The sequence below is a fragment of the Meriones unguiculatus genome, chromosome 3 (assembly GCF_030254825.1).
Source record: "Meriones unguiculatus strain TT.TT164.6M chromosome 3, Bangor_MerUng_6.1, whole genome shotgun sequence".
Classification (NCBI taxonomy): Eukaryota; Metazoa; Chordata; class Mammalia; order Rodentia; family Muridae; genus Meriones; species Meriones unguiculatus.
In genome coordinates this window covers 173,731,427-173,754,506 of record NC_083351.1, presented here as the reverse complement: position 1 = coordinate 173,754,506, position 23,080 = coordinate 173,731,427, and the positions used below count along the sequence as shown (strand labels likewise).

The window sequence follows — 23,080 nt, the reverse complement described above, 5'->3', positions numbered from 1 at the left end:
CAGGTGCCCTGTGGTTGGAGGGCAGGTGCCCTGTGATGGAGGGCAGGTGCCCTGTGATGGATGGCAGGTGTCCTGTGGTTGGAGGGCAGGTGCCCTGTGATGGATGGCAGGTGTCCTGTGGTTGGAGGGCAGGTGTCCTGTGGTTGGAGGGCAGGTGCCCTGTGATGGAGGGCAGGTGTCCTGTGATGGAGGGCAGGTGCCCTGTGGTTGGAGGGCAGGTGCCCTGTGATGGAGGGCAGGTGCCCTGTGATGGAGGGCAGGTGCCCTGTGATGGATGGCAGGTGTCCTGTGGTTGGAGGGCAGGTGTCCTGTGGATTGTTCACAGGAACAAAACAGCTCATCCCACACAATACTTTGAAAGAAGCACAGAGCAGATAGAACGGAATCAGCAGTGGGATGAGGAGGACAGGGGTGGGTGTAGTCTCCTAGACAGGACAGAACGGAATCAGCAGCGGGATGAGGAGGACAGGGGTGGGTGTAGTCTTCTAGACAGCGGAGCAGGTTTGCTGAGTAGCCTCCAAGGAGATGCCACACTGAGCAGAGGGGAGAAAGATGACCAGGGAGTGAGCAGGTGCAGACCCTGCCCACTAGTCTGTCCAGTCACGGACGGGCACCGGCCAGCCAGAACTAGTGGGAAGGGTCTTGGTGGAGCGCAGCCGCACTGGATTGTATCCCATGATTAATCTCGTGGCTTTTGGATTGCCTTCCGTGGTTCCTTGTGTGGTTTTATGGTGATTCCTTTTGGGTCACTGTTAGCCTTGGTGGTGAGGCTGGGAAGGCCCTTAGGATGACAATCAACTAGACAGTGCTAACGCAGCATTAGAGAGTCCGTGTGACCACCTTTCCTTGGTTTGTGTTTTCTGTCCTCTGGGTTTTGATGTGCTGGGGATGGATCCAAGGCCCTCGCCCGGACTTGGCCGCTGCTCTGTCACTAAGACAACCCCCACCACCACCCCCACCACCAGTGCTACTTTTGATAATGTATGTCACGATTGTTCCCTTCCATTTTGAGGTGAAAATTCTGAAGTTGCATTACCAATCTTCAGCCGTTGCTCCCTGCTAGTGATCACCACCAGATATTGAGCACTGTGTTATGGAAACTTAAGAGCTTTGGAGTTCAGCATGGTTTCATGGGAATGTGTTGCAGAATGTGTTACAGTTCTTTATATTAATTAATAGACATCTTCTGTATGTGCTCTTGTTTGTTTTTGTGCTTTACACATTCCTTTAGGTTCGAGTTGTAATTTTCTGTGTTAAGAATAGAGAGAAAAGTAGTTAGTCCATAAAAGAGTATTAAAACACTTCTGCTGACGCAGGGTCAGATGCATGGAAGGGGAAGAGCTTGTGCACCCCTGGGGTTCATCCTCAGGGCGAACATTTCCGTTGTTGCATTTGAGATGTTCCCTGGGAAGACAGGACTGTTCATCAGCACGTGTGCACATGTAGGATCCTTAAACTCAGTGTTTTTATGACCGTGTTCTGTCGTGGTGGAGACACGATACGGAAGATGAGGAAGACAGGAGAGGCGAGTGTCGCTGCTCACCTCTGAGATAGCAGTGTTCCCTTTCCTTTCTTTCCATTACGGTGCTTGTAGAAGAAACCGTTTTCCTTCCACAGAGAAATGATGAGACGTGCTGTTGAGAAATAAGAGTGCACCCCTGAACTGAGACGGAGTTACTTTGCAGGGGTGGGTTGAGCGGTGGCTGCGGGCGCTTCTCTTCTTTCTAATACTCTGGAGTCTGATGTTTCTGCAGTGTGCATGTTGCTTTGATAGTAAGTTACAAAAGGAAAGCGAGATCTCCGCCTCTGAAAGGGAACGCGCAACACTGCAGCTGCACAAATGGCATTAGAAAATTCCAGCATCTGAAAATTAATCAACCTGGTTGGAGTTACTTTGAAATTCAGTATATTTTCCCAAGAGATTTATTTTTGGATCGCAGGCAGCGTGATCACCTCTCTGGAAGGTCTGGGTTCTGACAACGTCTTCAGCTCACATGAAGATAACCATTACCGGATAAGCAAAAGTCTGGTCAAGTCTGCAGAAGGAAGCACTGTGCCCTTAACCAGGGTGAAATGTCTTGTCTCCATGACAACCCCTCATGACATCAGACTTCATGGTTCATCTGTTACTCCAGCTTTTGTTGAATTTGACACATCCCTTGAAGGCTTTGGGTAAGGAAACTGCAAGGTAGCCAGGCCTTGCGCCATTATCTTGAGCCTCATTTAGATCTTTGCCAATAGACTTTGGATTTAAATTGCTGGGTTAAGATAGGCTGTGATACATAGTCTACCGTATATTTTCAAGTGATCCAGTTCTGTGAGCAGGCTGTTTTAAGATTTCTATGTGTAAGCTTTTTGGATTGCTTATCATATTAACTGTGTTGGCATGATAATGGAATTTGTAATTGAAGGTCCATGACTGGGTAAGGTTTTTTTTAAAGCATGCTTGTGGATGAAGACGTTTTACAGGGTCATGTCCAGCTCATTCATGCATCTTCTCTGACGGTCAGAGTTGTGCCACCCTCGTTGGAAGCTTCCTCCACAAATTAGGTGTCTTACCTGGCTCCTTTCCAGAGCGTCAGCCAGCCCCCGGTGTAGTAAGTGACCTGAGATCACAGGTAGAATGAGATGCAGAGCTCTGATTGGGTTCTCTCGTGTTGTCTCCAGATAGTGGCATCAGCTGTATGACTACTCGGTGCCATGACATCACATGGGAAACCTTAAATACCAGGAGACCGCTACGATCAGAGAGGCCGCAGCGGAGGCTCCATCGAGTCCGCTCTGTCAGTGCACACAAATATGCCCAGGGCTGCACTGGGCAGGGAGATTTTTTTTTCCCTGTGATTATGAAATTACTCGTGTTTATTAAGAATGTATGTAATTAAGAATGCATATGTAAATTTAACCAAATTTTTTAAATAATTTAAAGGGTAAATGATACTGTTACAAGTTGTAAAGTTCATCATGGGACATTCTCACGTTATTTCCCTGGATACCTCTGATAATCTCTGATTGCTAGCAACAGTTAAACTTCAGCCATTTATTTCAGTTTTGCATGACCGTTGTGTTGAGACAGAGCGGGCCTCTAAGCCAGATGTGTTTTCTTTCCTAGCTGCCTGTTTCTGCCCAGCTTGGCTCCCCATAACGCCCCTACCAACAATGCTGTCACGACAGGTCTTACTGATGGGGCCGTGGTCAGTGGCATTGGTTCCGGTAAATGTCATTCCTTTTCCAGTAGATATTTTGGCTAACAGCTGTCATGGCCTGCTTTACAAACAGGGATGTACGCTGCAGTGCGCTTCCACTGTCTTTCTCTTTCACGCCAGGTGAGCGGTTCTTCCCTCCTCCTTCTGGTCTAAGCTATTCCTGCTGGTTCTGCATCGAGCACTTCAGTTCCCCCCCAAACAACCACCCCGTCAGGCTGCTCACTGTTGTGCGGCGAGCAAATTCTTCCGAGCAGCATTATGTGTGCCTTGCCATAGTCCTGTCTGCAAAGGACCGGTCTTTGATTGTTTCCACGAAGGAGGAGCTGCTCCAAAGTTACGGTCAGTACCAGTGTGTTCATGCTCTCTCCTGATACTGTAAGTGAAGAGTTCATCGTAATTATCTTCATTTCTAAGTTCAAAGTGGTAATCCTCATTAGTTTTAGTTGGGATAGCACAGAACAGGCTATAGACTCATATGCTGTGTGAAATCTTTGAGAAGGGCAGACTCGAGGCATTCGGGAAGATCCTCCCAACAGTTCATAAACATAAACCCCAGATGACTCAGTTTTCTTTGTTCTGAATATAAAAGTTATATACAAAAGAATTTTTGTCATCTAACTTTTGTTCTTCTAACCAAAACATTTCATTGATTGACACCTGGTTGGTGGTAAATACTGCTGGGATGTTTCTGTCAGCCTTTACATTTAATCAGAAGGTCTCTCGGTGTTGTTCATGGTGCCTCACGGGACACGGGGTACCCGTGTGATTTTTTTCAAAGTTCTCAGGGCTGAGGATCTGTTTCTGAAGCGGAAGGCTTCCGTGAGTTGTAAACAGATGAACACGGCTCTCGTTTTCCTGCTGCTCTGTGGTGGCATTTGGTTTTTGTGTTCTTCCTCATTCAGACCGTTTCTGGCCTGACCTTCTGGGGTGCCTTGTCACTTACGGCCCCCTCTTCCCCCCACCGTACCCTTTGATCTTTCGTCTTCCCTTCAAAATTAATGTTCTTTGGTCTTTGTAGTCGGTCTGTTCTTCCGGGGTAGGGGACAGTATAAAAATCACGATTTTTTTTCCCCCTTAAGACCACTTTACCTCAGGAACCATGAAAATCATTTTATAATTCCATGTCCTAAGCTTGGTGCTTATATTTCCACACTCGAAGTGGAACTGCATTTATTTGTTTGTTTATTTATTTATTTATTTTTTTTTTGGTTTTGGTTTTTTGGTTTTTTTCAGACAGGGTTTATCTGAGTAGCCTTGGCTGCCCTGGACTTGCTTTATAGACCAGGCTGGCCTCGAACTCAAAAAGATCTGACTGCCTCTGCCTGTGCTCCAGCTTTACATCACACTGTAGATTTTGTATCCATACTATCTTAATTCTTCAAGGAATTCTCGTTCTGAAATGCAATCTGATGTTTACTGTAATAGCTATCTTGATAGCCCAAAGAAAAACTGACATTTTATTGATAGTTCTTTCATGTAATTGTCATTTTACTTTCAAATGCATTGACTCTGTGCTGTGAGTTGTGTGGTTATGGGTTGTGTTAGCTCCTTCGTGCCCCCTTTTCACTGTGTTTTTACCATCTGCCTCTCGCTATAAACAGTGAGACAGGATAGGACTGTTGTCGCTCAATGGCAGAACACACGCTCACACGGGCCAGGCTCTGGGTGCGACTCTGAGCGCCACCAGCAGCAACAAACAGAACTGGCGAAAGTGGATTAATTTTCAGTTAGATGAAAATGAAATTAATACAGCCCCATTGTTTCTTTTTGTTCTAGTTGATCAAACGTTATCCTTAACAGTTTACTGAGTGTGGAGATGGGAAGGAGCTGGGAGAGTTGGGGTGAGGAGGGTTTAGAGGAAGAAAGGGAAGGGAGTGGTGTAATTAAGTTACCATCTCAGAAATAAGCAAGGGAGAACTAAGAGAAGAAGGCTCTCTCTCTCTCTCTCTCTCTCTCTCTCTCTCTCTCTCCTGTATTTTACTTTTCTCAGCGCGGTGCTGAGTAGCTGTCAGGCAGTGCTGGCTGGGGAGGCCGCCTGGGAACTCAGTCCTCACGGGAAGCCAGCGGTTGGCCCGGGGACAGCGAGGGTGAGTGCAGGAGCCTGGCATGGGGGCAGTGAGGACGAGCGCTGACATCCTTCCCCTCTGCCCTCTGTGTAGCTGATGACTTCAGCGAGGAGTCCTCCTTCTACGAGATCCTCCCGTGCTGTGCCCGCTTCCGCTGTGGGGACCTGATCGTGGAAGGACAGTGGCACCACCTGGTTCTGCTCATGAGCAAGGGCATGCTGAAGAACAGCACCGCGGCCCTCTATGTGGACGGGCAGCTGGTCAGCACTGTGAAGGTGAGCGCTTCGCGGCGGGACCCACAGCAGAGAAGATGATGATATGGGGTGTGTGCGCGAGCTCGCGTGTGTGTGTGCGCGCGCGCGCTTGTGTGTGTGTGTGTGTGTGTGTGTGTGTGTGTGTGCACGTGAGTTTGAGTGTGTGTGAGTGTATGCAGCTGTGCCTATGCATTGGATGTCTTCCCTTGCTCACATCATTCTCTGAGACCCCTCTCTGGACTCAGTTCACTGAAGGACTGTATGAGCTGGCCCAGCACCCAGTATCCTAGTGCCCTCATCTCTCCAGTGCTATTACCAGTTCTGCCCACTGCCCCTGTGTTTTCACCAGGGTGCAGAGAACCCAGGTCAGAGTCTCATGGTGTGCAATGGGCACTTGATTTGAAGTGCCTTCCTTGCTGAAGGAATGGGGGTAAGCATCAATCAAGAGGGAGTGTCAAACCCTAGTGTTCAGGAGCAACCAGGAGGAAGTGCTAAGGACTCATTTTCTTAGTGAAGATGGTGTTGTTACAGCTGAATGTCCCCAAAGGTAAAGTTCAAAGTACTGAAATCTAAAGGCTTGTGAGTGTCAGCTTCTCTCTCTCTCACACACACACACACACACAAACACAAAGCACATTTCAAAGTGTTTTGACTTTTACATTTTCCGAGTGGTGAAGTTGGCACTGGTGATCCAGAGTCTGGAAGATTCTGTCTGAAGCATCTCCTGTCCTCAGCACTCTGGGCCAGGCTGTAAGCTGTACTTTCTACAGACAGTGTTCAGCTTACTCTGATATTACGTGAAAGAATAACTAAAGCAAATTGGTCTTTTTGTGTGAAAAGAGCAGCTTCCTTGTGTGGGTTTCCTGACGGCAGTGATGTTTTATTGTGACAGTCTGCGCTAAGGTAGATGCTAAGCTGTCCCATCTCAGAATCCATTGATTTCACTGTGTACGTGAGGCATTTGCCATGAGTCTCTGGATTCTCCAGCGGTTGGCTTCTTATTAATATTGAAAATAAAAATGTTGGGTACACATCATCATCATACAAACACATACATATGTATATATACTCATACAAATATGTACTGAGTCAGGGGACAATCTGTACACGTGCGTCTTCAGCAGCATGCCTGCAACAACTCCAGGACAATTCTTTAGTATACATAGAATAACAGACGTGATTTGAAGTTGGTTGATGTCACAAAGAAACACATGAATGGAAGTGTTGCTCCCATGTGACAAGCTGCCTCTGCGGGCGGCAGCCCAGCGTCTCGTCTCAGACCCTACCTCAACATGAATTTATTTTAAATAGGCTTATTGACAGTGAAGGTGTCTCATCAGTAAATAAAAACATTTTCAACTCTAGGAATGTCAACCAACCATTCCCATTTCGTAGAGTTAATATATGTGCATGTAAATGACAGGTCTTATTTTTCTAACTATTTAAGATACTTTTTTTTTTAAATTAGCAGACTCACATCGAAAGTGGTTTTATCATAGAGCTGGGAACACTACATTTTCAGAGAAGCATCATTGACTTGATGAAGTAGAGCGGGGAAGTGACAGTGTCTCTGTATTTGCTGTCATTTCTAGATATAACTTACTTTGTGAGAATTTAGTGGCAGGTCTTAAACTGCCACAGCCACGTCCAGTTTCAGACTGAGGTGATGGAAATACACGTAATAAAGTAGCGACTCCTGCTGTAAAGGTTTGTCACGCCTCACACTTGTATCTCCCACAGCTGCATTATGTCCACAGCAGCCCTGGGGGCTCCGGCTCCGCAAACCCCCCGGTGCTGAGCACAGTGTACGCCTACGTCGGAACCCCACCCGCGCAGCGCCAGATCGCTTCCTTGGTTTGGCGCCTGGGACCCACTCATTTCCTAGAAGAAGTTTTACCTCCTTCCAGCGTTACGACGATCTATGAACTTGGACCAAATTACGTTGGAAGTTTTCAGGCCGTCTGCACGCCGTGTGAGTTCACCAGCGGTCCCTGACGCTGTGCAGGGCGAAAGTCCTGCTGCATGGGTGCATGTGTTTGGTTGGGAAAGAGCTTTTTCCACTCCTTTTCTTCAGGATAGCTTTACTGGTCACTCCTTTTAAAAATGTTGTCCGGGGGCTGAGGAGACAGCTCAGGGTTAAGAGTGCATAGCCAGCGGCTATGGCCCTGTGTTCACTTCTCAGCACTGCAAATAAGAGATGCATCAACTCAGGTATCATGCCCCGCCCCACGGCCACGATGTACTTTTCTCACTCATTATCTGTTTGCTAATGAATTTTCCAGGTTTTCTTCTCAGGTTAAAGGCGAGGGTATTTACCCCATGAGGTGACAGCTTCAATCCTGTTTTCCTTCTGTAACTTCCATTACATGACGTGATTGAAAGTACCTAAATGTTATTAATGGAGCGAGTGGGTCCAGCAAACACAGACATGGTCTCAAGATTAAAGCTGTTACTCCTAGTAGTTCATTTTTTGAAATCGCTTTTGTCCAAAGAAATGCGGAATAAAGGAACTGCTGTTGGCTACAGTTTATTTGTGCTATTCAGATGCATCACATCTGCCGACTTTTCCTTGTCCTCATTCCACTCATGGTCTCAGAGACGTTGCGACAAATACATTCTGATTGTTAGTCCGCTGATGAGGAGTGAGAACTGGTCACTCAGCGTTGATGTGCAGACGGTCAGTGAGAGCTGGCACTGGAACGCAGCCTGTGCTTGTCAGTGAATATGCCCAAAGGGCGTGTCTGCTCAGCTCCTCCTCGTGTTTGTTTATCTCAAAACAGTGTTCACGCCCACCTTTAGCGCTTTCGCCTCATCAGTTTATAAACTGAGACAGCCAGACAAGTAGGTTCACCGCGCAGATTTTAAGTAGTAGAGTGAGATTCCAAAATATGTGTTCTTTGCCACCCTGCAGTAGGCGAGAGCTCTTGAGGAGAGCGGAGCCAGTCACCTCGCTGTGGACATTTTCTCTGATGGCTGGTTAGTCACCAACAACATCTTTTGCTTCCTCTGCAGCCAACCTTATGCGAAGGTGCTGTGAGAGTAAAACAGTGCACAGTGTAAGACTGGCAAGGCCTTTCCTGTGCTGTATCCAGACACCTAGACAAGAGCTGAAAATGAAGTAAAACGGCTTTCAAATGTGGCTCTCCTTTTCACTTTACAAAAGGCTTAAGTCCGCTTAGGCAAGAATGACAGTGAGAATAAACACTTTGTTCTGGGGATGGAGAAACGTGACGTATGTGAGAAGAATTTTTCTTCTTTTGAAGGCAAAGACGCAAAGTCTGAAGGTGTCATCCCATCCCCTGTCTCGCTGGTTGCAGAGGAGAAGGTGTCCTTTGGCCTGTACGCGCTCTCCGTGTCCTCCCTAACGGTGGCAAGAATCCGGAAGGTCTATAACAAGCTAGACAGCAAAGCGATTGCTAAACAGGTAAGTGAATGCTTCCCGGCGGTTGTGCATTCTCCCTGGGATGATAGTGTGGAGACGGACACAGCCAGGGCCCAGTGGTCTCTCAGAGGTGAAGACCGACACAGTAGAATGGGATATTGCTGCCTTTAAAGATGAGCACAGGGGCCATGGCCCCACAAGTGCAGGTAGAAGGGAATGGCTTGTCCTCCACAGAACACAGCCCTGGCAACACCGTGCTTGCACGACCATGTCTTGCATGAGACTCTCAGAACCAAGATAATAAACTTGTGTCTCGGTTCACTTGTTGATAGTTGGGTAAAGCAGCCATAGAGACTGACAGTCTTCCTCCCTGCTGGGCAGACTTACTGAGTGTAATGCTCTGTGGTGACAAGCATCCTCTTTCAGTACCTCACGTGCTGCCCACTTCCCGTTCTGCTTTCATTCTGTGGCTGTGGCATAACACTTTGACCAAAAGCAGCTCGGAGAGGTAAAGATTCATTCCATCTCACAGATTTCAGTCCATCCCTGAAGCAGGGCGGGGCCTCAAGCAGGAAGTGGAAGTAGAAAGCGGGGGAACCACGCTTGCTGGCTGCTTCACAGATTCATGCTGAGCTGGCTTGTTTCTCACACCCCTCCAGATGACCTCCCTAGGGCTGGTGACACCCACAGTGGGCCAGCCCCACCTGTGTCACTTAGTAAGGCAGCTGCCCACAGAATGGCACAAGCCAGTCAGATTCAAGCAATTCCTTATTGGAGGCTCTTCTCTCAGATGATTCTAGGCTGTGTCAAGTTGGTGATTCAGGCTAGCCAAGATACGTCCTTTGTTGTTTTGTTGTCTAGTTTCTGACGCAAACCTGGAACATTTGAAGTCACTTTTCTCTGGGTGCGTTCAGCTTTGTTTTTGTTTTGTTTTTGATCTCTACAAATTCAAATGTGATATACCTAAGCTTTTTGAAAAGCTTGTGTTCTTATTGGGTTCATTGACTCTCTTGAACTATAAATTTACATTTTGCACTAACTGTCAGTAATTATTTTTGCAAATACCTCTTTCTCCTGCATTTTCTTAGTTTATTTTGGGACTCTAATTAGCATATTTGTCTTTTTCATATTGCTACCCTCGTGTGTCATTGATGTTTAGTTTATTTGGCTCCTAACTTAGGCCAAGCATATTTAGACATTTAGCTTAATTGGGAAAGTTAGAATGTCTTGCCTAGTATCAGCGCTTAGGTTGGCAGTTTAGATTCCAGCCATGCGTGTAGCTCAGCCGTGGAACACCTGTCCACCACACACCAGGGCCCTGAGTGTGATCCGGGCTCCACAAAAAGCTAAATAAGAAGTTGATCTTTATAGCCGTGTACAGTGGCTGTAAATCCCAACACTCAGAGAGGGAGGCAGAGGCAGGTGGATCTCTCTGAGTCCCAGGCCAGCCTGGCCTACAAAGTGAGTCCAGGACAGCCAAGGCTACATAGAGAAACTCTGTCTTGAAAAAACAAAACAGAAAAGAAGTTGACCTTTATAGCAATAAAGAACACAACTGCAGCTTTCTGTTTGGTAATTTATTTGGTTGGCTGGTTAGCTTGTGGCCTTCTGAGGCACCTTCTCACTAAGTTGCTCACATCCCCGGCCTGAGCATCCCACATTCGGAATTTCTAAGCTTGACCAACCACACACGCCTGGCTGTGTTGTTGTTGTTTAACTGGTGGTGTTAGATAAAAGCTCATCTGTTCCTGGCTCTATGATGGTAGAGCCTAGTCGGCGTGTTTGATGCCTTCTTCACGTTTCATCTGCAATCCTGGAAATTTTATACAGATGAAGCTGATTGGATCTAGAATAAAACTGAATTGTCAACAATGTTAATGGTGGGCAGCCCCCGAGCCAAGGAGGTTCCCTCAGGAGGACTCTCAGAGCACTGTTTAAACCTCTCTGCTGTCTTCATCTCTGTAGACTGCATTTCAAATTGCTTTTATGAAGTTTCACACTTTGGAAGTACTTGCCTAATTAAAAAAAAAAAACAAAACAAAACATTTTTTTAAAAGAATACTCACACTTGACATATTCTGCTAAGTAGGAGACAGAAAGGATTTGTTACGAGTTGTAAAAGTGGCATCAGCGTGCTGGGCTCTTCTCCGATGATTATGCTGTTTTCCTCCTCTTCTCCAGTTAGGCATCTCCTCCCACGAGAACGCCACGCCCGTGAAGCTGGTGCACAACGCAGCCGGCCATCTCAACGGGCCGGCACGCACGATCGGGGCTGCTCTCATTGGCTACCTGGGTGAGCTACGTGGTCTTTGTTGTTCCAGACTCTTTCTTTGCTGTCAGGTTTGCATTTCTTCCCTTCATACCCATATAAATCGGGAAGGAGAATGTCCCAGGTTGATATTTTGAAGCGCTTGAGCTGTAGTGTGTTGGCCCTGTTTCCGGGTTATTCCCAAATCCCAGGCAAATTTAAAAATCGTGAGCTGTCGTAAAACCTCCTTGGCTTCCACACTTCCATACTACAGAACGCCTGAAGCAGGCGTGAAATCAAAACCAAAACAAAACAAAAAAACAGGTGTGTAAGCAAAGCGTTTTGTCATGGTTGAGTTCAGCGTTTTGCTTGTGCATCTTTCCGTTACTTCAAAATGATCTACAAGAACTGGCTCCCCTCTAACTCCAGAGGGGAGTGCAAGCCCATGTGCCAGAAGCCCCAGGTTCAAGCTCCAGCACCTCCAGACAACAGAAAGAGCTAAAAGGAAGAGCTTCCGAGAGTAGACGCCATGTCCAGCTGTAGTGAATCTCAGAGTTGCCGAGTCCCTGGAGCTCCCTGCACTCTGAGCCTTAAGCAGAATTGAAGTTTGGGGATGAGGGACCCTAAGACATGATGTAAGGATCCACCCGGCCTTCAGGAGCAGTGACTAAAGTGTGCAGATGAACAAACAGGTTTGCTGGCCCAGCATCTATGTTTAACCAGTTTCTGCACTTTTTAGTGCTCCATGATTGCCGCATCCTGATCCTGCTTTTCCTTATTGATATATTGCATTATTAAAACAGTGTCCTGCTTGATTAAGCACATGGTAGTAATTCGTTTTCTGATTCAGCAGATACTCAGGGAGCAATGCTTAGCATTCTTTCCAGAGAATGTGCTGTGCTGGGAAGTGACGAACAAAATGTGCTCAGACCAGGTTCCAACTTCTGCTCCCTTACTTAGTGACCCAGGCCAACCATTTATGCTCCCGGTGACGTAACACTTACCCCGATCACCTTAAAAAACAGTTTCTCAAAATCCAGTGTTCACGGGTATTAAAATGTTACAAAGCCTATAAATATTAAATCCATATTAGTAGGTAGGTATGTCTGTATTTTTTATTTAGATTATAATGGCATCGTTTCTCTCCTCCATCCTACCCCTTTCAAGTCTGAGCACCACTCTCCTCCCCGCTCTCCAAGTTCACACCTTTTCTTTATATGCCGTTGCTGTTACATATTCATATGAACGAGCCAGCTTATAAACATAGCCTGCTGAGTCTGTTCTGTTGCCTGCATGCACACGTTTTCACGCTGACCACTGGCGTCGAATAACCCACAGCACCTGTGGTAGGACATGATCTCCTCTCCCAGCGGCTGGTACCCTTCATCATGGGACAGGGCCTCCTGGGATCTTTATCCGCAGGCGAGGGTCAGCTTTGGTTGTAATTGCTCAGATCTTTAGGCAGTCCTGTTGTTGAGATTTCATGGGCATAGCTTCTCTTGGACTCGTAAGAGACAAAATTTCACAGCCGACTTTCTTTCTGCCCTGCTGGCTCTTGCATCCTGCCCACCTCCCCTTCCACCCTGTTCCCTGAGAGAAGAGGCTCTTGGGGCTGGAGACCTCGTGATCACGTGATCTGCCTTTTGACCAGTCATGGCTTTCCATAATGGTCTCCTGCTGCTGCAAAAAGAAACTTTGATGAGTCCTGAGATCTACCCTTATCTGTGCTCCTAAAGATAAGTATTTAGAATGCAGTTAAGAGCCGTAGAAGGTCCTCCTCCGAACCAGCCTTATTAGGCCTGCAGTACCAGGCTAATAAGTTCCTTCCTGTTTAGTGGACCCTCAGTCCAATTAGACCCATGCTTTTCACCGCCAAGATATCAGCGTCGCTACTGCACCTTTAGGGATAGCTGGCCCTGTTGGTCTTTGGCATGGGTCAGAGGTGCCTCACCTGGCTAGGACTCCGGGACTCATGATTGCTTTCCTCCTTAGCAGCTTGCAGGTCACCTTCCAGCACTGTGAAAACTAGTCCCCAGGGAAGGGGGCTTTTGAGTCAGTTCCAGCTCAAATCCTCTAAGTCCTATATCCAAAGTGTGAAGGTTTTGTTGTTGTTGTTTCTGTTTGAGTGCTTTTCTTTCTTTCTTTTTAAATTTTATTAATTATACTTTATTCACTTTGTATCCACCCATAAGTCCCTTTCTTCTCCCCTCCCTATCCTACCTTCCCTCCCCCTTCTTCATGTATGCCCCTCCTCAAGTCCACTGATAGGGGAGGTACCCCTCTCCTTCCTTCTGATCTTAGTCTATCAGATTTCATCAGGAGTGGCTGCGTTGTCATCTTCTGTGGCCTGGTAAGGATTCTCTCCCCTCAGGGGGAGGTGATCAAAGAGCAGGCCAATCAGATTATGCCAGAGGCAGTCCCTCTTCCCATTACTTTGTAACCCACTTGGGCACTGAACTGCCATGGGCTACATCTGTGCAGGGGTTCTAGGTTATTTCCATGCATGGTACTTGGTTGGAGTATGAGTCTCTGGGAAGACCCCTGTGTTCAAATTTCTGGTTCTGTTGCTCTCCTTGTGGAGTTCCTGTCCTCTACAGCTCTTACTATTTCCCACTTCTTTCATAAGATTCCATGCACTCTGCCCAACAGTTGGCCACCAGGCTCAGCATCTGCTTTGACAGTCTGCAGGGCAGAGCCTTTTAGAGACACTCTGTGGCAGGTTCCTAACTTGTTTCCTGTTTTCTTCTTCTTCTGATGTCCATCCTGTTTGCCTTTCGGGATGGGGATTGAGCATGTTAGTCAGGATCCTCCCTCTTGATTACTTTCTTTAGATGTACAGATTTTAGTAAGTTTATCCTATATTATATGTCTATATGAGTGAGTATATACCGTGTGTGTCTTTCTGCTTCTGGGACAGCTCACTCAGGATGATCCTTTCCAGGTCCCACCATTTACCTGCCAATTTCATGATTTCCTTATTTTTCATTGCTGAGTAATATTCCATTGTGTAGATGTACCACAATTTCTGCATCCATTCTTCAGTTGAGGGGTGCTTCTGGCTATTACAAACAAAGCTGCTACAAACATGGTTGAGCAAATGTCCTTATTGTGTACTTGAGCCTCTTTTGGATATATACCTAGCAGTGGTATGGCTGGATCTTGAGGAAGCACTATTCCTAGTTGTCTGAGAAAGCGCCAGATTGATTTCCAGGGTGGTTGTACAAGTTTACATTCCCACCAGCAGTGGAGGACTGTTCCCCTTTCTCTACAACCTCTCCAGCATGTGTTGTCACTTGAATTTTTCATCTTGCCCATTCTGATGGGTGTAAGGTGAAATCTCAGGATCATTTTGATTTCCATTTCCCTGATGGCTAATGATGTTGAGCATTTCTTTACATGTTTCTCTGCCATTCGATATTCCTCTATCAAGAATTCTCAGTTTAGCTCTGTTCCCCATTTTTTAATTGGATTACTTGGATTGTTGCTTTTCAGCTTCTTTAGTTCTTTATATATGCTGGATATTAGCTCTTTGTCAGATAAAGGGTTGGTGAAGATTCTTTCCCAATCTGTAGGCATTCGTTTTGTTTTGATGACGGTGTCCTTTGCTTTACAATAGCTTTTCAGTTTCATGAGGTCCCATTTATTGATTGTTGCTATTAGAGCCTGTGCTGTTGGTTGTTCTGTTCAGGAAGTTGTCTGCTGTACCAATGAGTTCTAGGGTCTTCCCTACTTTTTCTTCTAACCAATTTAATGTGTCTGGTTTTATGTTGAGGTCTTTGATCCACTTGGACTTATCACTTTAGAGTGATAAGTATGGATCTATTTGCATTTTTCTACATGTAGACATCCAGTTAGACCAGCACCATTTGTTGAAGATGCTGTCTTTTATCCATTGTATGGTTTTGGCATCTTTGTCAAAGATCAGGTGTCCATTAGTGTGTGGGTTTATTTCTGGGTCCTCTGTTTGGTTCCATTGATCCACCATTCTGTTTCTATGCCAGTACCATACAGTTTTTATTACTGTTGCTCTATAGTACAGCTTAAGATCAGGGATGGAGATACCTCCAGAAGATCTTTTTATTGTAGAGGATTGTTTTAGCAATTCTGGGTTTCTTGTTATTCCATATGAAGTTGAGAATTTTTTTTTCCAGGTCTTTAAAGAATTGTGTTGGTAATTTGATGGGAATTGCATTGAATCTGTAGATTGCTTTTGGTAAGATGGCCATTTTTACTATGTTAATCCTGCCAAGCCATGAGCATGGGAGATCTTTCCATCTTCTGATATCTTCTTCTAATTCTTTCTTCAGAGACTTAAATTTTTTTTCAAACAAGTCTTTGACTTGCTTGGTTAGGGTTACACCAAGGTACTTTATGTCATTTGTGACTATTGTGAAGTTTTTTAATACGGAGTCGACCCAGGGCTATAGCAATAGGCTGTATTGTTTGGGAATCTTGGACTCCCCTGACCAACAAACAACTTGAAAGGCTTCCCATGCCTGGTACTAATTGGGGATTTGTTAGATAGTTTGTGGGGGTTATTATTACCCCATATGATGTAATATCATTTGAAGAGAGAGAGAGAGGAGAGAGACGGAGAGTGTGTGTACAATTTTAACTAAGTATAAAATGATGATTCCTTTTGTTTTTTATGTTGTGGCCAATCTCAAGACCCTGAGCTCAAGTGGTCTTCCTCTATCCTTAGAAATAGGACTACAGTTCCCAACTACTTTTTAATTTTTTGTTTTTAATTCTGTGTGTAGGCGGGAGGTGAGGTGCCCACATGTGCAGGTACCCTCAGAGACGAAACACATTACATCCCCTGGAACTGATGTTTTTGGAAGTTTTGAGCCACCTAATATGAGTGCTGAGGCTTGAACTCAGTTCCCTGGAAGCACAGACTGTACCAGTCGTGGCTGGGCCATGTCCCCAGCCTTTTAAAAACTCAGTCCTGAAGAGCAGGCAGGTAACACTCAAGCCAGCATTACTGAATGCTTCAAATGCAGTAACATCTCGCCTGCACACCATTCAGATTCCCTGAGTGTATTCCCAGCAGACACTAGTCAGCCCTGTGACTTAGCTCAGCATACACCTGTGACCTCTGGGTTTCTGGTCAGCCTCTGGCCCAGCACCGTGTCCGGATAACTGATGCTTACCCTGCACCCATTCTGTCTTCTCTTCTCACACAGTTCTGGATGTAAGTAAGTCAACAGTTACTGCCTTCTCCCAGATTCTCCCTTTTTGCTCCTCTTAAGACTGAAGTGTGTGAGTCTCAGCAAACTGCTTGGTATGAATCACTCGCTTATGTTCACACGGTTAATATATTTTCACTCTCTTTTCAATCAGGGGTAAGAACATTTGTCCCCAAGCCTGTTGCCACCACTTTGCAGTACATTGGAGGAGCTGCAGCCATCCTGGGCCTCGTGGCCATGGCCTCTGATGTGGAAGGACTGTATGCAGCAGTCAAGGCTCTGGTTTGTGTGGTCAAGAGCAACCCACTAGCCAGTAAGGAAATGGAAAGAATCAAGGGATACCAGGTTCGTACCCATCAGGCTTTGCTTTCACTTTACTTTTCACTAACTACTCTAATTTTCACTATTCATATCTTTTTAAACTCTGGTAGAATGCTATTGTCCAAGTAAACTTAAAAGCCACTGGCTTGAATTAAAAAGCAAACAAAACCCCCATCAAGCGAGAAGAGGTTTATACGGTTTTGTTAAATTCTGGTGTCTTAAGGTCCCCTCTTTCACTCGGTCTCTCGTGTCCTGCAGACTGCATCAGTTCTGGCAGCGCTGATCACCTGGTGCGCTGGCCCCTCACGTCCTGAGGAATGTGCCAGGACTTTTCTCAACTCCCCATGCACAGCTCATAAATTATGTTGCTTTTGCATACAGCCTGGGTGTGTCTACCCCGTGCTGAAATCATCTCTGGGATGTTTGTCGCTCCCAATACAATGTGAATGCTGTGTAATATAATATACCATATTGTATAATATAATACACAGTTATTATATAGTGTAGTGGTTAGGGGATAATTACAGGAAATGCCTGTACATAGTTTCTAAAGATGTTTCCAGTCTTCACTGGACTCAATCTGTACATTTAAAAACCATGGATAGAGAAGCCAACCGTATTTTCAGATAACAGTTTGCTTGCTTAGACATTCTTTCCCTTCATGTGAAAGGGAATGAAATGAAATTGGCTCATGTTAGCTCCTGCCTGCAGAGACTGTGGGTAGTTGATTTGTCTAAGCTTGTCCCATTTTCTTTGTGGCTCCCCTTCACACCCTTCATCTTTAGATCCCTTATCTAGATGGAAAATCCCCATACAGTGAACGTGTCTTTGCTGTCCCTGAAAATCCAAGTGGTCTCTCTAGACACATTCCCTGTGGTTCATTCCACCCAGTGAGGCCTCACCTGCCATAATGCCATTATGTCATAAACCCACCAAAGAATTAACCCACGGATGCGGCCCAGTGTGTGGCGTGAGGTGCACACATCTGTCAGCAGCCCCACGCTGTTTCTTTCCCCCAGCTGCTGGCAATGCTGCTTAAGAAGAAACGCTCCCTTCTCAACAGCCACATCCTCCACCTGACCTTCTCCTTGGTGGGAACAGTTGACAGCGGCCACGAGACGTCCATCATCCCCAACTCCACCGCTTTCCAGGACCTGCTTTGTGACTTTGAAGTGAGTGTGCACACTGCCTCGTGATGTAACGTTGACAAATACACTTCTTTTTCTTTACTGTGAGAGAATTAAACTGTCCCATTGCAAAGATATGTGTCTGAAACTGTAATGTCATGGTGATCGTATCAGTGCCACCTAGTAAAATATAAGAAGAATTATGTTTCCTTTACTCCAAATATATCCTGCTCTACAAATGATACAGAAATTAAATGCATAATATATACCCTGAAACTGTCCGTCCCCACTTCGTTGGGCATTACAAGAAGATAGCATTTCCATTAATCCTGATAGAAAGTTTTCCACACTAAATAGAATCTAGACTTGTAATTTGAATTATTAGCAGCTACATAGGTTAAAAAACAAACAAAAAAAATATTTTCTGTAAGGAACAAAGTTTTCACCCAGGCAGTAGTGATATACACCTTTATCCCAGCACTCAGGAGGCAGAGGCAGGCAGATCTCTAAGTCTGATGCCAGCCTGGTCTTCAAAGTGAGTTCCAGGACAGCCAGGGCTACACAGAGACACCCTTTCTCAAACAAAACAAACAAACAAAAAGAACAAGGTTTCTGCTTCTTCTGTCTTATTACCCTTGACACTTTCTGCTGGTCTTTCAGCTCACCACATGCTCATGCACGTTCACTGGCCTTTGCTCAGTGAACCTCTGTCCACACCACGTCCCCTCTGAGTGGTTGTATACTAAATGTTCATGACACGTCGCTTGGAAATAGCAGGGTCTCAGGGCATCGTGAGTGAAGAGCCTGTCTGCCTCCATGTTTACGTCTGTGCCACACAGTGTGGTACCAGCCCCTATGGATGGCAAAACCTGCATCAAGTCCTGGCTCTTCTTTATATGGTTTCTACACCATGTTTGGTCCGGCAAACAGACAGTGGACCCTCACCACTTCACTGAAATGTATTTTTGGAGCTCATTCGCAGCTTCCTTGTACCTTGTGCTCAGTCCTTAGCATCTTTCACATCCAGCACGTGCAGTGCGCTCCTCTTGCAGCTCCTGCATCTTTTGCTAGCTCTCAGACATCATCACCCTGCTCCTCTCCTCCTCTCACTGCTCCTAATATGATTACCCATGACATTTTCACGTAAGAACTTGACTCTTCCCTGCTTTCTCTCTTCCCCTTTTTAAAAAACAGCCATTTTACAACTATAAATAAAAAGGTCATAACAGCATACAAACATTTTATAACTAATTTTTTTAGAAACTTAAATAATATGGTTTGTCTTTGAAGAACATTATACTATGTCCATTTCTTCCTTCCCATCCTGTGTTGCTTTTATACATACTCTTGTTTTATAATCTCCAAAATAGTTTGCATTATCTTTGCTTTAAATGATAAGTTATTTTTAAAATGCAATTTAAAAAATCTTTTTTTTTATTTGCCCGGATATATGGCATATACAACTCTTTATACTTTTCTTAGAATCTTATTTTTTATTTCTTTTTTAGGTGTATTAGTGTCTATGTAAAGTACCCAAGGAGGCTAGAATAGGGTTTCCCATCCCCTGGAGCTGGAATGCACTTTGCGATTAGGTGCTGGGAACTGAAGAGCAGCCGGGCTTTCAGGTGGAGCCTCCTTTGCAGCCTCATAGCACAGTCTTTGTAAATGTGGAATCCGGCCTCTACCACCTTACTTCTCTTTAACATTCATGTAACAGGGGGCTTGCTGGCAAGGAATTCTCCTGTCTGAAGGATGCTTCTCTCTCTGATTTTTTTTAAATTTATTTATTTTTTATATTAATCACAGGTATTTACTTTGTATCCCAGCCGTAGCCCTCTCCCTCCTTCCCTCCCGACACCAACCTCCCTCCTTCATAAGCTGGGGTCAGATGGAAGGGGAGGAGGTCCTCTCTCATTTATGAAAAGATGCTTTTGCATGAAATGTGCTTCTTGGTGGCCATTTTCACTCTTCCACACTTTAAAAATGTCATTGATTCTGATCATCTTTCCGTGGCATTCCTAAATATATAGAACATTTATGATAGAATCTAAAGGCATGCTGCTTCCATTTTTTACCATTTTGGTCTGTTTATAGTGACTGGTTTTCTCCTCCATTCCCTGCTGTGTTGAGTTACTTGTATAAACTTCGAGCGCCCGTGTGCCACATCTGATTCTGCTGCAGTGACAGCGGGACATGTTCAGCCTTAAACGTGCCGCTGTTGCGCTTTGTTACAGGTCTGGCTCCACGCGCCCTACGAACTTCATCTGTCTCTGTTCGAACACTTCATCGAGCTGCTCACAGAGTCCAGGTACTCGCCCGTGCCCGTGCCCGTCAGCTGTGCGCTTTAGGAGAGAGAGTCCCTCGGTGTGCTAACCCACGCTTCTCTCACAGCGAGGCCTCCAAGAACGCCAAGCTAATGCGGGAGTTCCAGCTGATCCCCAAGCTGCTGCTCACTCTGCGAGACGCGTCCCTGTCGCAGCCCACCATTGCGGCCATCAGTAACGTGCTGAGCTTCCTGCTGCAGGGCTTCCCCAACAGCAACGACCTTCTCAGGTGGGTCCTCCTCCGTGTTGGCGGGAAGCGCCAGGGAGGCTGAGAGGAGTGAGGTGAACCCGTCCCTGTGGTCCCTACGCTGTGGGACAGCTGTGATGTCAGCAGTATGCAAATAAGGCATGGGGAGGCCTGTGGCTGACCCAGGAACAAAAGCTTCCGGGATAGTAATTGTTGGTGGCCATCCTTGCTCCCAAAGCCTGTTAATTCTCAGGGGTGTGTATCGCACACGCACACGCACACACACACACACACACACACACACACACAGCCTTCCCCTTTTCTCTTTGGTCCCCGTCACTCCAAAACAGGTGGTACTTTATTGTTGAATACCTGAATGTGTCATGGAATCTGAGCATCATTTTGTTCAGGTAGGAAATGGGGTGTAGAGCCACTGAGGACATGACTCAGTGAGAAGAGCATTTGCTTTGCAACAACGATGACCTGAGTTAGCCAAGCGGGCCAGGTGTGCCCACAACCCCACCCTGGGAGGAGGGACAGAGGCCTCACTGGGGCGTGCTGGCTGCTGGCCCAGCTTACAAGCAGGGGTACCAGGCTCAGGAGGAGCCCCTACCTCAAAAGAATAAGCCAGAGTCATCCTCAAGCCTGCACACACACGCTCACACTTATACACTCACACACACACACACACACACACACACACACACCTACACACGTCTACACACACTTACACTACAGTCACACACCTCTAGTGTGCACGCGCATGCCATGGGTAATTTCTTTTTTAACATAAAGTGTGGTCTTTCCTTTTATTCATAGGGTCCCTGTGGGAAGCTGTTTTACTTTTTTAACTTTATAACATTTAAAGCTGGAGCTTTGGGAATACTGTGGAAAACTTCGGTAATCTTTTTTTGTTTTGTTTTGTTTGAGACAGGGTTTCTCTGTGTATTCTTGGCTGTCTTGGACTCACCTTTTAGACTAGGTTGAGTCCTGGGATTACAGGCTTGCACTGCCACCGCTCAGTGCAGTTATTTTTTTTCTTAATTAAACTTTTTTTTTTATTAGTTACAGTTTATTTACTTTGTATCCGAGCTGTAGCCTCTCCCTCATTCCGTCCCAATCTCACCCTCCCTCCCTCCCTCATCTCCTCCCTGCCCCTTTCTAAGTCCACTGATAGGGGAGGACCTCCTCCCCTTTCATCTAACCCTAGCTTATCAGGTCTCATCAGGACTGGCTGCAATGTCTTCCTCTGTGGCCTAGCAGGGCTGCTCCTCCCTCTTGGGGGTGGGGGGTGTCAAAGACCCAGGCACTGAGTTCATGTCAGAGACTTCCCCTGTTCCCTTTACTAGGGAACCCACTTGGATGCTGAACTGCCATGGGCTACGTCTGAGCAAGTGTTCTAGGTTATATCCATTCATAGTCCTTGGTTGTAGAAACAGTCTCAAAAAAGACCCCTGGGCAGTTATTTTTATTACCATTGCTTATTTAGAAATTTTCCAGCCATATGATCATTTATAATGATCACTTAGATGAAACTGTCACCAAACCTCACCAGAATTTTCCCATTTTCTTTACAAATAAAGAAACAAAGAAACAGGGGCCCAGGGAACTTATGCTACTTCTTTCAGGTCACATGGTTAAAAAGTCAGTCAGTCACTGGGCATGGTGGCACACGCCTATAATCCCAGCACTCAGGGAGGAAGAGGCAGGCGGATCTCTGTGAGGTAGAGGTCAGCCTGATCTACAAAGTGAGTCCAGGCCAGCCAAAGCTACACAGAGAAACTCTGTCTCAGAAAACAACAACAGAAAGACTGTGTGTGTGTGTGTGTGTGTGTGTGTGTGTGTGTGTGTGTGTGTCCATACATGTGTCCACCATCAGGCTTCTGTGGACTCATACACATATTGCCAGAGCATTTTAATTCTGTCAGTCATGCTGTTCAGCACTTGGCATGTGGATACTGCATTAAAGAGCTCATATTTCTGAAAACCCTGATTTTTCCTTATACTTTAGCAACATTACCATATTGGTGTCATTAGGTTTGGGCCAAGAGGAAACAAACAGAATATAGTCGCCTAAAGCATATTTTGTGATTTAGGGAAAAGAGAAATGAAATCTTTTTATTTTCTGTTCTATTTAAAGGTTTGGCCAGTTCATTTCTTCTACTCTGCCAACATTTGCAGTTTGTGAGAAATTCGTGGTGATGGAAATAAATAATGAAGAAAAACCTGACAGTGGTGAGTTGCCCAAAGGTAAAATCAGCTACGTAGTCAGCCCCTGTGTGATACAAATGAGACTGAATTATATGTGAAAATATTGTGCAACTTTTCTCTTTATCACTTTCTTGGCCTTTTAGGAAATGTTTATCTTATATCAAATCTGTAAAGTATTCAAAAGTATAGCAGGGCCTGAAGTTTTTAAAGGGTATGACATTTTTGTGATCTTAGATTCATAGTGGTGCACCTCTAGTGTAATTGGAATTACTTGATTCTTACATTATGTCTGTGTTACCAGTATCTCTGTTAAGTTCATATTCAGGAGTCATTGAGAGAAACACCTTTCTACTGGGATCATTTTATGTAAGTCTCACAGAAAGCAATATATCAGGTTGTGAGTTCACAAGTCTATGGACAAATTTTTAACTTGTTTGGTATCTTCTTGCCTTAAGACACTCGGGTGTTTTTAAGCTGTTTGTGGTTTTGGCTGCATGTTTGAGAAGCACTGACAGGACCTTTTAGATTGACCTTAGTGTTTAGATTGACCTTAGTGTTTTCATCC

The 23,080-nt window shown here is 45.5% G+C and overlaps 1 protein-coding gene across 8 annotated transcripts in view; it reads left to right on the top strand.

Annotated features, from left to right (window-relative positions):
- Wdfy3 (WD repeat and FYVE domain containing 3) overlaps positions 1-23,080 on the top strand; it is a 223,789-nt gene that overhangs the window by 134,271 nt on the left and 66,438 nt on the right. For 6 of the 8 annotated variants that reach the window (XM_060381034.1, XM_060381033.1, XM_060381032.1 and 3 more), the window contains 12 exons: positions 1,941-2,172; positions 3,113-3,213; positions 3,327-3,545; positions 5,366-5,547; positions 7,267-7,498; positions 8,790-8,950; positions 11,090-11,201; positions 16,500-16,690; positions 17,686-17,838; positions 20,028-20,101; positions 20,185-20,346; positions 22,445-22,554. In XM_060381034.1, coding sequence (XP_060237017.1) covers positions 1,941-2,172; positions 3,113-3,213; positions 3,327-3,545; positions 5,366-5,547; positions 7,267-7,498; positions 8,790-8,950; positions 11,090-11,201; positions 16,500-16,690; positions 17,686-17,838; positions 20,028-20,101; positions 20,185-20,346; positions 22,445-22,554 — 1,929 coding nt within the window. The remainder of the gene's footprint in view (positions 1-1,940; positions 2,173-3,112; positions 3,214-3,326; positions 3,546-5,365; positions 5,548-7,266; positions 7,499-8,789; positions 8,951-11,089; positions 11,202-16,499; positions 16,691-17,685; positions 17,839-20,027; positions 20,102-20,184; positions 20,347-22,444; positions 22,555-23,080) is intronic. The other 2 variants (XM_060381031.1, XM_060381028.1) reach the window with 1 other exon arrangement.